The sequence below is a fragment of the Xenopus tropicalis genome, chromosome 4 (genome assembly GCF_000004195.4).
Source record: "Xenopus tropicalis strain Nigerian chromosome 4, UCB_Xtro_10.0, whole genome shotgun sequence".
NCBI classification, from domain to species: Eukaryota; Metazoa; Chordata; class Amphibia; order Anura; family Pipidae; genus Xenopus; species Xenopus tropicalis.
Window position 1 is genome coordinate 979556 of NC_030680.2, and position 19223 is coordinate 998778.

At 50.6% G+C, this 19223-nt stretch overlaps 2 protein-coding genes across 5 annotated transcripts in view; both read right to left on the minus strand.

Annotated features, from left to right (window-relative positions):
- The window catches only part of sergef (secretion regulating guanine nucleotide exchange factor), a gene marked incomplete at its 5' end in the record, with an annotated part of 28250 nt that extends 22634 nt beyond the window's left edge, over nucleotides 1-5616 (minus strand). Inside the window, 8 exon segments of the mRNA NM_001078765.1 lie at nucleotides 1157-1315; nucleotides 1478-1540; nucleotides 2102-2215; nucleotides 2355-2415; nucleotides 3487-3578; nucleotides 4669-4824; nucleotides 5462-5602; nucleotides 5604-5616. Of these exon segments, the coding sequence (NP_001072233.1) occupies nucleotides 1157-1315; nucleotides 1478-1540; nucleotides 2102-2215; nucleotides 2355-2415; nucleotides 3487-3578; nucleotides 4669-4824; nucleotides 5462-5602; nucleotides 5604-5616 (799 nt within the window).
- A 9168-nt stretch (nucleotides 5617-14784) lies between these two features.
- LOC101734103 (coiled-coil domain-containing protein 77) overlaps nucleotides 14785-19223 on the minus strand; it is a 19382-nt gene continuing 14943 nt past the window's right edge. For 3 of the 4 annotated variants that reach the window (XM_031900327.1, XM_031900326.1, XM_031900328.1), the window contains 2 exons: nucleotides 15063-15101; nucleotides 14785-14977 (listed from right to left, as the gene is read on the minus strand). In XM_031900327.1, coding sequence (XP_031756187.1) covers nucleotides 15093-15101 — 9 coding nt within the window. In that variant the 3' untranslated portion in view covers nucleotides 14785-14977; nucleotides 15063-15092. The remainder of the gene's footprint in view (nucleotides 14978-15062; nucleotides 15102-19223) is intronic. The other variant, XR_004222183.1, reaches the window with a different exon arrangement.

Genomic DNA, 19223 nt, shown 5'->3' on the forward strand with positions numbered 1-19223 from the left:
ATAGAAGGGGCAGAACCGTTGGCTCTAAATTGGTTACCTGCTCGGTTTCCAGAGGAGGCCGTTGGGATAGGAAGGGGCTATTTGGGTACCCCCGTGCGGCACATAAGCAGTGTAAATATGCAGTGCGGGGGGAGAGTATTCCAACACCCCACGACTGGTTAAAAATCTGAACTAAGAGGCCATTTTACATGTTTGTCCCAATATGCGGTTTATGCTATAATTTGTCCCTGCAAAAAGACATATGTGGGAGAGACGGTACAAAAAGTAAAATCCCGGATTTCACAACACAAGTCCACAATGAATGTAGGGAATGTTATATTACCACTATCAAAACATCTTAAGGAACAGGGTCATACCCCCGAACAGCTGAGATATACTGTATTGGAGGGAGTTCCCCCACAAACAAGGGGAGGGGGCCGAGGGCTAAGGCTGAAGCAGAGGGAGATATGGAGGATTAAGAGACTAAACTCCCTGCACCCTAATGGACTCAATAAAGATTATCATTTATATTTATTTGTATATGCTCAGTTGAGATGTTCTGCAAATAAGTGTGTAAATGAACTGTTTGATAAGGGATTATTACTGCTTTGCATTGTATTATTAGTGATGGAACCCTGTACTAAGCATATATGATAAATGATGGGGTCCCTTCCCCCTGGGGATAATAAATAGTCTGGTTTGGAGGAACACATGGAGTCACTGCTCACGTGCCTTGAGGATGACCATGATGTGAGTTTTATACAGAATACTTGTTTTGCACTTTACATGTGTGTGCTGTCCATTTGACATTTATTTTTATATGGACATCGGAACCTGTTGGGGATGTGCACCTTGTGTTGCAGAAACTGCAGAAAGTGAATTTACAGGAACGGGCAGCCCTGCAGATACTGGATAGTGGTAGATACATGCCCTCTGGTGGTGAAAGAGTAGAACTGCACTGCAGCGGGAGGACTGGAGGCACCTAGTATAGGCTGTTGTGCATATAACCGTGTATATACCCACACTCACTCTCTCTCTCATATATATATATATATATATTATCTATCTACACACACACACACACAACCTACCCCAGCACTTGCCCCCCCCCCCCCCCCACAGAACCCACCCCAGCACCTGCCCCCCCCCCCTCCACAGAACCCACCGCAGCACTTACCAGTCTGTGCCACCAGGTGGGTCCATCCACTTGTAACTGCCACAATGCTCTCGCCCAGGAAGAAGTGAGCTTGCACTCTATGTGGGTGGAGCAGGAAGGGGTCGGGGTGCAGCAGCTGCCCGTGCTTGTTACTGCCCCACGCGTACATGTCTCCCGCATCTAACGGAACAGAGGAACCCACTGAAGCCCATCATGACCAGAACCAAGGGAAAAGGCATAATGTGATATACCTGGATCTAACCCACCACCAGTACAGTTTGGGGGGTATTATAAATACCCTAAATGATGATAGGTAGCTGTGGGTACTAATGGGGCACTTACCAGATAATGCCACACAGTGATACGAGCCGGCCGTTACCACCTTCCCACGGATGCCCTCCATGCCTAGCAAGAAAAGAGATGTTACTGCAATGGATGAGCTGGGTGTGGGGCCCTGGGGCCACCAGTAATATCTGCCCTCCATATTGGCACGCTGACCAGTAAGGTATCTCTGGCACGCTGGCAGTGCATGACTGCTAACAAATTGTGCCAATCTTATTGTACTGTGTGCCAGGAGAGCAGATCATTGGGTTTTGTTACACGGGATATTCACATTCAGTTTTCAGTACCAAACAGAAAGCCAAAATGCCCAGCTGGGCAAGAAGTAATTACCCAGCTAAGAACCACCAGTGCCCTATATTGTACCCTGGGATCACTGGGCACAGCTAGAAGAGTTATGGCAGCTTTCCTAGTGCCAATGTACATGGCACTGCACCACCCTGTACACCCAACTGCATAACATACCCGGCACTGTGCCACCCTGTATACCCAACTGTATAACTACCTGGCACTGTACCACCCTGTATACCCAACTGTATAACTACCTGGCACTGTACCACCCTGTATACCCAACTGCATAACATACCCGGCACTGTGCCACCCTGTATACCCAACTGTATAACATACCTGGCACTGGGCAGGGTTCCGTGGCCCCATAAACTGGAGGGATGGGGTTCTGGGGAGAGAATCTCCGTGCATGGGATGCCAGCCCCGACCCCCACTGGAATATCTGCCCGTTATCTGTTAAAGGAGAGAAGAGTCAGTGAGACCCCTGCCCTAGGGGGCACATCCCAACACTGGCATGGCACGCTATGGGTTAATCCTAACTTGCCTTCTTACTATAAGTGACTTGCCCGGTTACTGTACCATCTGCACTGACCTGTGAGGGCGAGTACGTGTCTCAGTCCCGCGGCAACATCAATCACTTTCCTCTTCTGAATCTGTAAATATTAATATTCATACAGTTACACACAGCCAATCAGATAGAGTCCCTCAGTGACTGCTAATATCCTTATCAGTTACAGTAGGGGGTACATTATCCCTTATAATACATGAGTGATACTCAGAGTTCCCTGTATAACTCAGCCTGCAGCCTTGTGCCTTTATATGGGGGGCACAGAACCCCTCAGTGACTGCTAATATCCTTATCATTTACAGTAGGGGGTACATTATCCCTTATAATACATGAGTGATACTCAGAGTTCCCTGTATAACTCAGCCTGCAGCCTTGTGCCTTTATATGGGGGGCACAGAACCCCTCAGTGACTGCTAATATCCTTATCATTTACAGTAGGGGGTACATTATCCCTTATAATACATGAGTGATACTCAGAGTTCCCTGTATAACTCAGCCTGCAGCCTTGTGCCTTTATATGGGGGGCACAGAACCCCTCAGTGACTGCTAATATCCTTATCATTTACAGTAGGGGGTACATTATCCCTTATAATACATGAGTGATACTCAGAGTTCCCTGTATAACTCAGCCTGCAGCCTTGTGCCTTTATATGGGGGGCACAGAACCCCTCAGTGACTGCTAATATCCTTATCATTTACAGTAGGGGGTACATTATCCCTTATAATACATGAGTGATACTCAGAGTTCCCTGTATAACTCAGCCTGCAGCCTTGTGCCTTTATATGGGGGGCACAGAACCCCTCAGTGACTGCTAATATCCTTATCATTTACAGTAGGGGGTACATTATCCCTTATAATACATGAGTGATACTCAGAGTTCCCTGTATAACTCAGCCTGCAGCCTTGTGCCTTTATATGGGGGGCACAGAACCCCTCAGTGACTGCTAATATCCTTATCATTTACAGTAGGGGGTACATTATCCCTTATAATACATGAGTGATACTCAGAGTTCCCTGTATAACTCAGCCTGCAGCCTTGTGCCTTTATATGGGGGGCACAGAACCCCTCAGTGACTGCTAATATCCTTATCATTTACAGTAGGGGGTACATTATCCCTAATAATACATGGGTGATACTCAGAGTACAAGACTTACCCCCACAGGCCTGGGAACGCAGCTCCTCCCCGCCCCGGCCCTTCCCAGTTGGCTGTAAGTGTTGGCGCCACAGGACAGAAGTTCCCCGGTTTCTGGAGAGACAAATTCCTATTTAGGTGCAGTTTATACACAGGGTTGAAGCAATGAAAATGTGAATTTATATTTCAAACCCTATTTGCAGCTATAACCAACTCCCCTTCCCCATCCCAGCACGGTATGTATATAGGATACTGCCCCCCAGTCCCAGCCCGGTATGTATAAAGGCTACTGCCCCCCAGTCCCAGCCCGGTATGTATAAAGGCTACTGCCCCCCAGTCCCAGCCCGGTATGTATATAGGATACTGCCCCCCAGTCCCAGCCCGGTATGTATATAGGCTACTGCCCCCCAGTCCCAGCCCGGTATGTATAAAGGCTACTGCCCCCCAGTCCCAGCCCGGTATGTATAAAGGCTACTGCCCCCCAGTCCCAGCCCGGTATGTATATTAGGATACTGCCCCCCAGTCCCAGCCCGGTATGTAATAGGCTGCCCCCCATCCAGCCGGTTGTATATAGGCTACTGCCCCCCAGTCCCAGCCCGGTATGTATATAGGCTACTGCCCCCCAGTCCCAGCCCGGTATGTATAAAGGCTACTGCCCCCCAGTCCCAGCCCGGTATGTATAAAGGCTACTGCCCCCCAGTCCCAGCCCGGTATGTATATAGGCTACTGCCCCCCAGTCCCAGCCCGGTATGTATATAGGCTACTGCCCCCCAGTCCCAGCCCGGTATGTATATAGGCTACTGCCCCCCAGTCCCAGCCCGGTATGTATAAGGCTACTGCCCCCCAGTCCCAGCCCGGTATGTATAAAGGCTACTGCCCCCCAGTCCCAGCCCAGTATGTATATAGGCTACTGCCCCCCAGTCCCAGCCCGGTATGTATATAGGATACTGCCCCCCAGTCCCAGCCCGGTATGTATAAAGCCCCCCAGTCCCAGCCTGGTATGTATAAAGCCCCCCAGACCCAGCCCGGTATGTATAAAGCCCCCCCACAACAACAGTGGGGAAGTCTTTGGCCCTGCACGTGGTGGTTCTGGTGGGACAGGCCCAGATGCTAATTGGGGTTGCTGGGGAGGCAGTATGTCGGGGGGCAGCTTGCTTATACCCAGAGCCAATGGAGAGCACCCAAGGGGAGAGCACCCACCTACCTGCCAGTATGAGAGTAAAGTCCCAGCCACAGGACACCTTGGAGACCCGCAGGCCGAGAGCCCCGGGGCACAGGCAGAACTGGGTCACGTCAGTGGTGTGATCGAGGCCCAACTGCCCTTCTGAGTTCTGCCCACACACGTACACCCGGCCCGACTCTGCAGCATGGGAGATACAGGTAACGTGAGAAAACTAAGAACTACCCCAGCAGGGGCAATAAGCTGTGCCTCACACTGCGCTGCCAATACGCTCTACCCTGTGAGTATTGCCTATGGGGCAGGTATTTATGGGGCAGATACACAGCAATGAGCCCCTACCCAGAGATCCCTATTATTCTCACACCAATAAAGATCCCCAGAGCATTTTCACTCAAAGCAGGGGGCAAATACAAGTGATGAGTGACCCTGCCTGATGGTGGCGCCACTGAGCCCTCTGCCTGTAGGGGAAATACTATTACTGATTGGGGGGGAGCAGTGACTGGGTTACTCCATGAAACCAGACAGTCTCCTTGTGTGTGTGTGTGTGGGGGGGGGGGGTGAGATAAAGAAGCTAAGCAAGCTTGGGGCAACACCATGGGAAAGTTCCACTGGGACATGAGCGCCCCCCTGTGGCACATTACTTACATTCAGTCGGGTGTCCCCTTAGGCAAAATGGAACCAAGTGACTGAACCCCCCCCACTCATCCCCTGCTAATACCCATCTCCTGCACGTGTGTCATCAGTGTGGCTGCAGATTCTGCCCAACCCATTTATTTGCTGCTGCTGCTGCTGCTGCTATTGTGGGGGGGTCTCATACCTGTGACTGCAGCCGAGTGCCCCCCGCCGGCACTGATACTCCTGATAACCGTCTCATGGTTGGGCAGCCCAATAACCAGCTGTGGCACGGGGGTGTCCTGGGTACTGCCCACTCCCAGCTGCCCATAACTGTTAGCACCCTGAAACATAAAAGAGACAGTGAGGGAGTCACGAGAGAGAGCGCAGGCACTTATATGGGTATAGTGTGAGATATGGGAAGCGCGGGGGGGGATATAGTGAGAGATATGGGAAGCGCGGGGGGGGGGATATAGTGTGAGTGGGAGATATGGGAAGCGCGGGGGATATAGTGTGAGTGGGAGATATGGGAAGCGCAGGGGGGGATATAGTGTGAGATATGGGAAGCGCAGGGGGGGATATAATGCGAGTGGGAGATATGGGAAGCGCGGGGGGGGGATATAGTGTGAGTGGGAGATATGGGAAGCGCAGGGGGGGGGATATAGTGTGAGTGGGAGATATGGGAAGCGCAGGGGGGGGGATATAGTGTGAGTGGGAGATATGGGAAGCGCAGGGGGGGGATATAGTGTGAGTGGGAGATAGGGGAAGCGCAGGGGGGGGGATATAGTGTGAGTGGGAGATATGGGAAGCGCGGGGGGGATATAGTGGGAGTGTGAGATATGGGAAGCGCAGGGGGGGAATATAGTGTGAGTGGGAGATATGGGAGCGCAGGGGGGGATATAATGCGAGTGGGAGATATGGGAAGCGCGCGGGGGGATATAGTGTGAGTGGGAGATATGGGAAAGCGCAGGGGGGGATATAATGCGAGTGGGAGATATGGGAAGCGCCGGGGGGGATATAGTGTGAGTGGGAGATATGGGAAGCGCAGAGGGGATATAGTGTGAGATATGGGAAGCGCAGGGGGGGATATAGTGTGAGATATGGGAAGCGCAGGGGGGATATAATGTGAGTGGGAGATATGGGAAGCGCGGGGGGATATAATGCGAGTGGGAGATATGGGAAGCGCGGGGGGGGATATAGTGGTGAGTGGGAGATATGGGAAGCGCAGGGGGGGATATAGTGTGAGTGGGAGATATGGGAAGCGCAGGGGGGATATAATGCGAGTGGGAGATATGGGAAGCGCGGGGGGGGGGATATAGTGTGAGTGGGAGATATGGGAAGCGCAGGGGGGATATAGTGTGAGATATGGGAAGCGCGGGGGGGATATAGTGTGAGATATGGGAAGCGCAGGGGGATATAGTGTGAGATATGGGAAGCGCGGGGGGGATATAATGTGAGTGTGAGATATGGGAAGCGCAGGGGGGGGGATATAGTGTGAGATATGGGAAGCGCGGGGGGGGATATAATGTGAGTGGGAGATATGGGAAGCGCAGGGGGGGGGATATAGTGTGAGATATGGGAAGCGCGGGGGGGGGGATATAGTGTGAGATATGGGAAGCGCAGGGGGGGGGGATATAGTGTGAGATATGGGAAGCGCGGGGGGATATAATGTGAGTGGGAGATATGGGAAGCGCGGGGGGGGGGATATAGTGTGAGATATGGGAAGCGCAGGGGGGGGGGGGGATATAGTGTGAGATATGGGAAGCGCGGGGGGGATATAATGTGAGTGGGAGATATGGGAAGCGCAGGGGGGGGATATAATGTGAGTGGGAGATATGGGAAGCGCAGGGGGGGGGGATATAAAGTGAGTGGGAGATATTGCCCATAATGTTCTGCTCACCATGCAGGGGGGGGGGCTCACTTTATTACACAGTAACGTACAGTTCAGCACTGAAAGGGTTAGCACCGAGCCAATCACTCTTTGCCCCATGGGGAGGGGGGTTGAGTAGTGAGACAAATGGGTGACAGTGACAGATGCCGGGTGAATGGGGTGATTATGGCACAGACCTACCTGGGGGCCCGGGGGCCAAGCTGTACTGGGGCAGAGAGAGGGGCAGTAGCTCCCTCACAGGCAGGGTCCCTGATGGTTCTGCAGTAAGTGGGACAGGATCCAAGCGCAGGAACTGCAGCAGCACCAGTACTGCCAGAGCTGCATATTCCTACCCCCCCCCCCCATACTGCACCTCCCTCACTGAGCCCTCACTCAGCATTCTGTGCCCCACGTGCTGCACTCCATCTGCCCCCGGCTACAGCCCACAATCCCCACTAGCCACTCACTTGCCCAGTGTGTAAAGGGGCCAGAACCCCCCCCCCCCGGCATTTGCTAGAATAGAACTGAGTGCAATGGGCAGATAATAGACCCCCCCCCCCAGGCAGGGACTGCACCACACACACTAAAGGGGAAGTATGACACATAATGTTACACAGTTAAAAAGGGTTAAAAAGACACAAGTTCATCAATTTCAACCCCCCCATAATGAACCCCAGTGAAGGTACATATCCAGCCCTACTAATATATAATATATACACACACTAATAGTAGAGGTTAGTATGACAATAGGGCTTCGGGTGCAGTATTTGCCCCCTGGGGCAAATGAGCTTCTAACTGCCCCTAAGGGAACCCAACCCCACTGTAAGGATAAGGAGGGAAAGAGCCAGTGTATATGGTGCAGATCATCCCTTTGTCCCCAGCTGAATGCTCGGGGGGGGGTCCTGCCTTCCGCTCCCCTCCCCCCATTATATTGAGCGGATTGCAGGCAGCAGGAGATAAGGGTTTTGGGGCCCCTGCCCTTCCCGCACTGGTTCCGCTATAATCTGGGGAGTGGGTCCCCGTGCCAGAAGCCAGAGTGCTAGGGGGGTAGCTGGGGGGCTATTAAATATCCCAGCAGGGGGCTCGCTAGTAAGCCAATTAATATGATCCCTACCAAACCTAGTATGGCTTTAGCCACTCCCCCTGGCCACCATACTGCCTGTAAGGGCTACTGAGGACCCCCCTGCTCTCAGGACCCCCCTATGAGTTGCTGCTATAGGTTATATCTCACAAGCACTCACTCTGACCACATGTGCTGTCTCTTTTCGGCTCCCGTCCCCCAATACCAATATATGGGGGATGTAATACAAGCAAATGTTGCTCCATGTCTAATTACCCATAGTAACCAACCAGCAATAGGACTGCTCACCTGCTTAGAAGCAAACCTCCTATTGGCTAATATGGCTTATTGGCTGCTGGAAATTCTACATACAGTGGTCACGCCCTGCCTGACTTTTAGCCAATCCGGTGAGAAAGTAAGTGGCACCCAGGCACAAGGGGTAGGACTGCCCTGGGTGCAATCCCACCTCTCTGGGGGGGGGGGGGGGGGGGGCTGTGGGGCAATAAGTGTGTAGAGAGATCAGGGGGCTTATGGGTTACGGCAAAAGGGCTTCAGCACACTATACGCGGGGGGGGGCACTCACACTATACGCGGGGGGGGGCACTCACACTATACGCGGGGGGGGCACTCACACTATACGCGGGGGGGGGCACTCACACTATACGCGGGGGGGGCACTCACACTATACGGGGGGGCACTCACACTATACGCGGGGGGGGCACTCACACTATACGCGGGGGGGGGCACTCACACTATACGCGGGGGGGGCACTCACACTATACGCGGGGGGGCACTCACACTATACGCGGGGGGGCACTCACACTATACGCGGGGGGGGCACTCACACTATACGCGGGGGGGGCACTCACACTATACGCGGGGGGGGCACTCACACTATACGCGGGGGGGGCACTCACACCCCCCATGGAGAGGCCTTAGCAAAGGAAAACACATAGGTACAGAAATCCTTCCACACTTCCGCATTACTGTGGCACCAGTAACGACTTGTTACTATGGTAACTCCAATAAGCAGGCACAGCAACACAACAGATCGGTTCCCTTGGCAACACTGGCAGCTGTAGGCATCACTTACTATGGCGCCTCCATAAGTCAAACACACGCCCCCAAATGTAATGACCCCGCCTCCAGATCACTGCTTTGCCCCCGATTCCTTTCATCCTGCCCCCTAATCCAGTGATTGCCAAGGTGGGATTCCTAACTAGAACTGAGCCCCCCCAGCCCAATAAATAGTGACTGTTTGTGGCACCTTACAGCCCCCCAGGCATTCCCAGTACCCAGAGGCACAACAGCCCCCCAAGCCCAATAAATAGTGACTGTCTGTGGCACCTTACAGCCCCCCTGGCATTCCAGTACCCAGAGGCACAAACAGCAGCCCCCCCAAGCCCAATAAATAGTGACTGCCTGTGGCAGCCTTACAAGCCCCCCTGGCATTGCCAGTACACAGAGGCACAAAAACAGCCCCCCCCAGCCCAATAAATAGTGACTTTGTCTGTGGCACTTACAGCCCCCCGGCAATTCCCAGTAACCAGAGGCACAAAAGCCCCCCCCCAGCCCCAATAAATGTGAGACTGTCTGTGGGTCACTTACAGCCCCCCTGGCATTCCAGTACCAGAGGCACAAACAGCCCTCCCCAAGCCCAATAAATAGTGACTGTCTTTCGTGGCACCTTACAAGCTCTGGCATTGCCCAGTACCCAGAGGGACAAACAGCCCCCCAGCCCCAATAAATAGTGGACTGTCTGTGGCCAACCTTTACAGCCCCCCTGCATTCCCAGTACCCAGAGGCACAAAACGCCCCCCAGGCCCAATAATAGTGAACTGTCTGTGGGACCTTACAGCCCCCCGGCATTCCAAGTAGCCAGAGGCATCAAACGCCCCCCCCCCCAGCCCAATAATAGTGAACTGTCTGTGGCACCTTAAGCCCCCCTGGCATTCCCAAGTACCCAGAGGCACAAACAGCCCCCCCCCGCCAATAATAGTGCCTGGTCCTGTGGCACCTTACAGCCCCCCAGGCATTCCAGTACCCAGAGGAAAGCAACGCCCCCCAGCCCATAAATGTGAACTGTCCTGTTGGCACCTTACGCCCCCTGGCATCCAGTACCCAGAAGGGCACAAAGCCCCCCCCCGCACCAATAAATAGTGACGTCTGTGGCACCTTACAGCCCCCGGCAATTCCCAGTACCAGAGGCCAACAGCCCCCCAGCCAATATATAGTGGGGTCTGTGGACTTTACAGCCCCCCAAGGCATTCCCAGTACATTCCAGTAGGCACAAACGCCCCCCCCAGCCCATAAATAGTGACTGTCTGTGGCACCTTTACAGCCCCCAGGCATTCCCAGTACCAGAGGCAACAACAGCCCCAGCCAATAAAATAGTGACTGTCTGGTGGCACTTTACGCCCCTCCGGATTCCCAGTCTACCAGGAGGCACAAACAGCCCCCAAAGCCCCCCCAATATGTGGACTGTCTGTGGCACCTTATAAGCCCCCTGCATTCCCAGTACCCAGAGGCACAAACAGCCCCCCCCCAGCCAATAAATAGTGAATGTCTGTGGCACTTACAGCCCCCTGGCATTCCCAGTACCCAAGAGGCACAACGCCCCCAGCCAATAAATAGTGCCTGTCTGTGGCACCTTTACAGCCCCCGGCTCCCCAGTACCAGAGGCACAACAGCCCCCCAGCCCACTAAAATAGTGACTGTCTGTGGCACCTTAAGAGCCCCCCTGGCATTCCAGTACCAGAGGCACAAACAGCCCCCCCAAGCCCAATAAATAAATAGTGATTGTCTGTGGCACCTTACAGCCCCCCGGCATTCCCAGTAGCCCGAGCACAAAAAGCCCCCCCAAGCCAATAAATAGTGACTGTCTGTGGCACCTTACACAGCCCCCGTGGCATTCCCAGTACCCAGAGGCAACAACAGCCCCACCCATAAATAGTGGACTGTTCTGTGGCACCTTACAGCCCCCCCGGCATTCCCAGTACCCAGAGGCACAAACAGCCCCCCCAGCCCAATAAATAGTGACTGTCTGTGGCACCTTACAGCCCCCCCTGGCATTCCCCAGTACCCAGAGCAACAAACAGCCCCCCCCAGCCCAATAATAGTGACTGTCTGTGGCACCTTACAGCCCCCTGGCATTCCCAGTACCCAGAGGCACAAACAGCCCCCCCAGCCCAATAAATAGTGAACTGTCTGTGGACTTACAGCCCCCAGGCATTCCCAGTACCCGAGCACAAACAGCCCCCCGCCCAATAAATATGTGACTGCTGTGGCACCTTACAGCCCCTGGCATTCCCAGTACCAGAGGCACAACAGCCCCCCCCCCCCAGCCCAAAATATAGTGACTGTGGACCTTACAGCCCCCCTGGCATTCCAGTACCCAGAGGCCACAAACAGCCCCCCCCCCCAGCCAATAAATAGTGACGTGTCTGTGGCACCTTACAGCCCCCCTGGCATTCCCAGTACCCAGAGGCAAACAGCCCCCCCCAGCCCAATAATAGTGATGTGGGCACCTTACAGCCCCCCCTGGCATTCCCAGTAACCCAGAGGCAAAACAGCCCCCCCCCCAGCCAATAAATAGTGACTGGTCTGTGGCACCTTACAGCCCCCCTGGCATTCCAGTACCCAGAGGCCACAAACAGCCCCCCCGCCCAATAAATAGTGACTGTCTGTGGCAACCTTACAGCCCCCATTCCAGTAGACAGCCTGCTAACATGTGACTGTGTGATTCAGCCCCTGCATTCCCGTACGAGGCACAAACAGCCCCGCCCAGCCAATAAAAATAGTGACTGTCTGTGGCACCTTACATCCCCTGGCATTCCAGAGGCACAAACAGCCCCCCCAGCCAATAAATAGTGACTGTCTGTGGCACTTACAGCCCCCCCGGCATTCCCAGTACCCAGAGGCACAAACAGCCCCCCCCCAGCCAATAAATAGTGACTGTCTGTGGCACCTTACAGCCCCGCTGGCATTCCAGTACCCAGAGGCACAAACAGCCCCCCCAGCCCATAAATAGTGGACTGTCTGTGGCACCTTACAAGCCCCCGGCATTCCAGTACACCAGAGGCACAAACAGCCCCCCCAGCCCAAAAATAGTGGACTGTCTGTGGCACCTTACAGCCCCCCTGGCATTCCCAGTACCAGAGGACAAACAGCCCCCCCAGCCCATAAATATGAGCTGTCTGTGGCACCTTACAGCCCCCCTGGCATTCGCAGTACCAGAGGCACAAACAGCCCCCCCCAGCCAATAAATAGTGACTGTCTGTGGCACCTTACAGCCCCCCGGCATTCCCAGTACCCAGAGGCACAAACAGCCCCCCCAGCCCAATAAATAGTGACTGTCTGTGGCACCTTACAGCCCCCCCTGGCATTCCAGTACCCAGAGGCACAAACAGCCCCCCCAGCCCATAAATAGTGACTGTCTGGTGGCACTTACAGCCCCCCGGCATCCAGTACCCAGAGGCACCAAACAGCCCCCCAGCCAAATAAATAGTGACTGTCTGTGGCACCTTACAGCCCCCTGCATTGCAGTACCAGAGGCACAAACAGCCCCCTCCCAGCCCAATAAATAGTGACTGTCTGTGGCACCTTACAGCCCCTGCATTCCAGTTACCCAGAGGCAAAACGCCCCTCCCAGCCAATAATATAGTGACTGTCTGTGCACCTTACAGCCCCCGGCATTCAGTACCCAGAGGCACAAATAGCCCCCCCCAGCCCAATAAATAGTGACTGTCTGTGCCCTTACAGCCCCCGGAATTCCCAGTACCCAGAGGCAAAACAGCCCCCCCCCCCATAATAGTGACTGTCTGTGGCACTTACAGCCCCCCCGGCATTCCCAGTACTCAGAGGCACCAAACGGCCCCCCACCCTAAATAGTGACTGTTTGGCACCTTACAGCCCCGCCGGCATTCCAAGTACCAGAGGCACAAACACCCCCCAGCCAATAAATAGTGCTGTCTTGCACCTTACAGCCCTGGCATTCCAGTCCAGAGGCAACGCCCCCCCAGCCCATAAATAGTGCTGTTGTGGCACTTACGCCCGGATTCCATACAGAGGCATCAACAGCCCGCCCAGCAATAAATAGTGACTGTCTGTGGTCACCTACAGCCCCGGCATTCCCAGTACCCCAGAGGCAATACAGCCCCAGCCAATAAATATGCTGATTGTGGCACTTAACAGCCCCAGCATTCCCGCACCAACGTGCACAAAAGCGCCCCCAACCCAATAATAGTGAACTGTTGGGGCACCTTACAGCCCCCCGGCATTCCAGTACCAGAGGCACAACGCCCCTCATCGGCTTCCATATGGTGCATTATACACCCTCACATATACTCCAGATACATCAAGATAGAATGACCCACATGTGTGGGGCGCTACACTTTGACTTATAAGTACGATGATAATCGGGTGGCTAAGATAGCTTAAAGGGCATGCCAACCCAAAAACAAAATGTTGGCCAGTTAAAGAAAATGTAATTCTAGGCAAGATTCCAATATACATTCATTACAAATATACAATGGTTGTAACGTTATGCGTAACAGATCTTGCCAGACTAATTTAGTCGCCTTTTATGAGGAGGTGAGCAGGAACCTCGATGCTGGAATGGCAGTTGATCTCATCTACTTGGACTTTGCTAAAGCGTTTGATACAGTACCGCACAGAAGGTTAATGATCAAATTAAGGAATATTGGCCTAGAACATAATATTTGTAATTGGATAGAGAACTGGCTGAAGGATAGAGTACAAAGAGTGGGGTAAATGGAACATTTTCTAATTGGGCCAGTGTGGTTAGTGGGTACCGCAGGGGTCAGTCCTTGGGCCTTTGCTTTTTAACTTGTTTATTAATGACCTGGGGGGGCATAGAGAGTACTGTTTCTATTTTTGCTGATGACACAAAATTGTGCAAAACTATAAGTTCCATGCAGGATGTGCCGCTTTGCAGAGAGATTTGACAAAATTAGATAACTGGGCAGCAAACTGGGAAATGAGGTTCAATGTTGACAAGTGCAAAGTTATGCACTTTGGTAGAAATAATATAAATGCAAGTTATACACTAAATGGTGTTGAGGGGATCATTAATGGAGAAGGATCTAGGGTTTTTTTTGTAGATAACATGTGTCATTCTGTGGCGATTAAAGGCATTGAGTCAAGGGGTGAGAACATAATTTTGCCCCTTTATAGGTCCCTGGTAAGGCCTCACCTTGAGTATGCGGTGCAGTTTTGGGCTCCAGTCCTTAAGAAGGATATTAATGAGCTGGAGAGAGTGCAGAGACTGCAACTAAATTGGTAAAGGGGATGGAAGGGTTAAACTATGAGGTGAGACTGTCAGGGTTGGGGTTGTTTTCTCTGGAAAAGAGGTGCTTGCGAGGGGACATGATTACTCTGTACAAGTACATTAGAGGGGATTATAGGCAGATGGGGGGGGTTCTTTTTTCCCATAAAAACAATCAGCGCACCAGAGGCCCCCCCTTTAGATTAGAGGAAAGGAGCTTCCATTTGAAGCAGCGTAGGGGGTTCCTCACGGGGAGGGCAGTGAGGTTGGGGAATGCCCTTCCTAGTGATGCTGTAATGGCAGATTCTGTTAGTGCCTATAAGAGGGGCCTGGATGCAATAAACTTAGTAACTCAGCGCTCCATCAAAGTAGAAAATGCACAAACCATTATGTTATACATCATTCCAGATAAAGATAAAACACTAATAGACACACTCACCTTACACCTGCTGCAGGCAGCAAAATCGCTGATTCCACAAAAATGGAAAACACCAAAACCACCTACCTATAAGGAATGGTTAACAAAAGTTGAGGATATTAGGAAATTAGAAGAAATATCATACTTAATAGGTAATAACAGTCATACTTACCGCAGGATCTGGAACCCGTGGCTAGACTACTTAAATAATCTGGGCAAAGAAGGAAAGATACGTTAGCAATAGTCCTCAACACCACACTCCTTAATACTCATGCTTAAACAACCATCGGAACAGTGTAAAAGAACACACCATGAAAGATAGACATTATCCATAAAATGTGTTATTAAATAATTTATCAAGAACTTGTTGTGAGCTTAGAACTATGACTATGACTGTGATTAAGTACCCTGGTAGGTACGAAACGCATAAGGCTGTTGCAGTTGTTATTATTTTTATGGAATAAATACATTTTTGATACTTTTATTAACATACAAGCTGCTTTTTTGAACAAATTGGTTGACGCAAAAGGGATCCCAGATGTGCCTGCCTGGTTCTTTTAGTATGATTCTGCAAGTTTCTAATATACATTCATTACAAATATACAATGGTTTTAAAGTTATTAGTAAATGTAATTGCTATTGAGAGCTAATTCCCAATACTGCTTACAGTCAGAGCCAGGAGTGGGGAAATGGAGAGACAGACACTGCTTTTAAAAGCCAGGACCTTTACTAATAACTTTAAAACCATTGAATATTTGTAATAATGTACATTGGAAAATTGCTTAGAATTAAATTTACTTTCATTAAAGAAAAATTTTATTCTTGGGTTTCTATTCCCTTGAAAGACTGTAGACGCCCCTTTAATAAACCAAAGACACAAACAGACAGAGTCTAAGAATTGGAGTTGCAACTACAAAACTAAATGGTGGGGTCAGTCTCAGAATTAGAGTTGCCAAAGGGCAATAAGGGGTTTGGAAGTACAGTAGGCTGCACCCTTAAATAAATCACCCCTAGAGCAATATTCATTTTATAGGTGTTTTGGGGGTTTCAGCATGAAATAAACATGATATTAGACCATTTAGACTGTAACAGAATCAAATACTGAACCTGATGTTAATGAGATGATACTGGTATTTCTGGGTTCCACTCATAGAGCTGTATAGATAACTCTCCTACAGGCCAAAAGCCAACATGAGATGCAGTTTCTATGTCTATGGTCTCTATGATACCAGTTACCTATACAGTCTGGCTATACCCTTTTGCACCCTTGGAGTCATTTTAACAGGACCCTTTGAATAAGTGTTTTCCCTTTCTCATTGCCTATGTTGCTTGTTTCACAGGCCTATGGACAGCAGAGGAATATGTGATTGCCTTAGAGGGGCATACCCTGGTTTTGCCCTGCACTTACTCAGTTGAGGAAGGCATTGCGGAAATATGCTGGGGGAAGTCCCGCTGCTCGGGCTCTTGTTACAAAGTGATCATATGGACTAATACCAGGGAGAAGACTCTGACGGTATCCGAGAGATACAAGTTACGGGGGAACATAACACGGGGGGACGGGTCTCTGACTATCACTGGACTGACCCCCAGTGACTCAGGAACCTTTTGCTGCCGGGTGGAGACCCCTGGAGGGTTGAGTTACGAGAAGAATCGGATACAAGTTACTGTCCAGGAAGGTGAGAGGGGCACATGCACCTCAGAACAAACTACAACATGCTGTAATGACATTGCTCCTCAGATTCCATATACACACCCCTTCCAGGTTCCTTGTCTTCTCCATCTAAAACCTTACTTTATTGACTTCTGGTTCTGATTCATACTGCATGGCTGCACGGAATTCAGTACAGTATGCATCAGGATTCTCTACTACAGTAAATGAACTTCTAATAACCCTGGCACTATGTTTGGGCTGCAGTGTTACAACTCCCCAATATCCATTCATTCCTCATTCTCACTGGGTTTATAGTTATGTGTAACTCACTGTGTCTGTCTGTCCCTTTCCCTTCTCTGCACTGCTGGTTCTGACTCCTGATACAACTCCCCAATATCCATTCATTCCACATTCTCACTGGGTTTATAGTTATGTGTAACTGTCAATGTGTCTGTCTGTCCCTTTCTCTTCTCTGCACTGCTGGTTCTGACTCCTGATACAAGTTCCCAATACACATTCATTCCTCATTCTCACTGGGTTTATAGTTATGTGTAACTGTCACTGTGTCTCTCCGTCCCTTTCCCTTCTCTGCACTGCTGGTTCCGACTCCTGATACAACTCCCCAATAGCCATTCATTCCTCATTCTCACTGGGTTTATAGTTATGTTTAACTGTCACTGTTTTTGTCTGTCCCTTTCCCCTCTCTGCACTGCTGGTTCCGTCTCCTGATACAACTCCCCAATATCCATTCATTCCTTTTTCTCACTGGGTTTATAGTTATGTGTAACTGTCACTGTGTCTGTCCCTTTCCCTTCTCTGCACTGCTGGTTCTGACTCCTGATACAACTCCCCAATATCCATTCATTCCTCTTTCTCACTGGGTTTATAGTTATGTGTAACTGTCACTGTGTCTGTCCCTTTCCCTTCTCTGCACTGCTGGTTCTGACTCCTGATACAACTCCCCAATATCCATTCATTCCTCTTTCTCACTGGGTTTATAGTTATGTGTAACCGTCACTGTGTCTGTCCCTTTCCCTTCTCTGCACTGCTGGTTCTGACTCCTGATACAACTTCCGAATATCCATTCATTCCTCATTTTCACTGGGTTTATAGTTATGTGTAACTCTCACTGTTTCTGTCCCTTTAACTTTCTCTCCACTGCTGGTTCTGACTCCTGACAAAATTTCCCAATATCCATTCATTGCTCATTCTCACTGGGTTTATAGTTTTGTGTAACTGTCACTGTGTCTGTCTGTCCCTTTCCATTCTCTGCACTGCTTGTTCCGACTCCTGATACAACTTCCCAATATCCATTCATTCCTCATTCTCACTGGGTTTATATTTATGTGTAACTCTCACTGTGTCTGTCTGTCCCTTTCAATTCAATGCACTGCTGGTTCTGACTCCTGATACAACTCCACAATATCGATTCAGTCCTAATTCTCACTGGGTTTAAAGTTATGTGTAACTGTCACTGTGTCTGTCTGTCCCTTCCCTTCTCTGCACTGCTGGTTCTGACTCCTGATACAACTCCCCAATATCCATTCATTCCTCATTCTCACTGGGTTTATAGTTATGTGTAACTCACTGTGTCTGTCTGTCCCTTTCTGTTCTCTGCACTGCTGGTTGTGACTCCTGATACAACTCCCCAAAATCCATTCATTGCTTATTCTCACTGGGTTTATAGTTATGTGTAACTGTCACTGTGTCTCTCTGTCCCTTAATGTTCCCTGCACTGCTGGTTCTGACTCCTGATACAACTCCCCAATATCAATTCAGTCCTCATTCTCACTGGGTTTATAGTTATGTGTAACTGTAACTGTGTCTCTCTGTCCCTTCATGTTCCCTGCACTGCTGGTTCTGACACCTGATACAACTGCCCAACATCCATTCATTCCTCATTCTCACTGGGTTTATAGTTATGTGTAACTGTCACTGTGTCTCTCTGTCCCTTCATGTTCCCTGCACTGCTGGTTCTGACTCCTGATACAACTGCCCAACATCCATTCATTCCTCATTCTCACTGGGTTTATAGTTATGTGTAACTGTCACTGTGACTGTCTGTCCCTTTCCCTTCTCTGCACTGCTGGTTCCGACTCCTGATACAACTCCCCAATATCCATTCATTCCTCATTCTCACTGGGTTTATAGTTATGTGTAACTGTCCCTGTGTCTGTCTGTCCCTTTCCCTTCTCTGCACTGCTGGTTCTGACTCCAGATAAAACTTCCCAATATTTATTCATTCCTCATTCTCACTGGTTTTATAGTTATGTGGAACTGTCACTGTGTCTGTCTCTCACTTTCTCTTCACTGCTGGTTCTGACTCCTGATACAACTTCCCAATACCGATTTATTCCTCTTTCTCACTGGGTTTATAGTTATGTGTAACTCAGTGTCTGTCTGTCCCTTTCCCTTCTCTGCACTGCTGGTTCCGACTCCTGATACAAGTTCCCAATATCCATTCATTCCTCATTCTCAATGGGTTTATAGTTATGTGTAACTCACTGTGTCTGTCTGTCCATTTCTGTTCTCTGCACTGCTGGTTCTGACTCCTGATACAACTCCCCAATATCCATTCATTCCTCATTCTCAATGGGTTTATAGTTATGTGTAACTCACTGTTTCTGTCTGTCCATTTCCCTTCTCTGCACTGCTGGTTCCGACTCCTGATACAACTCCCCA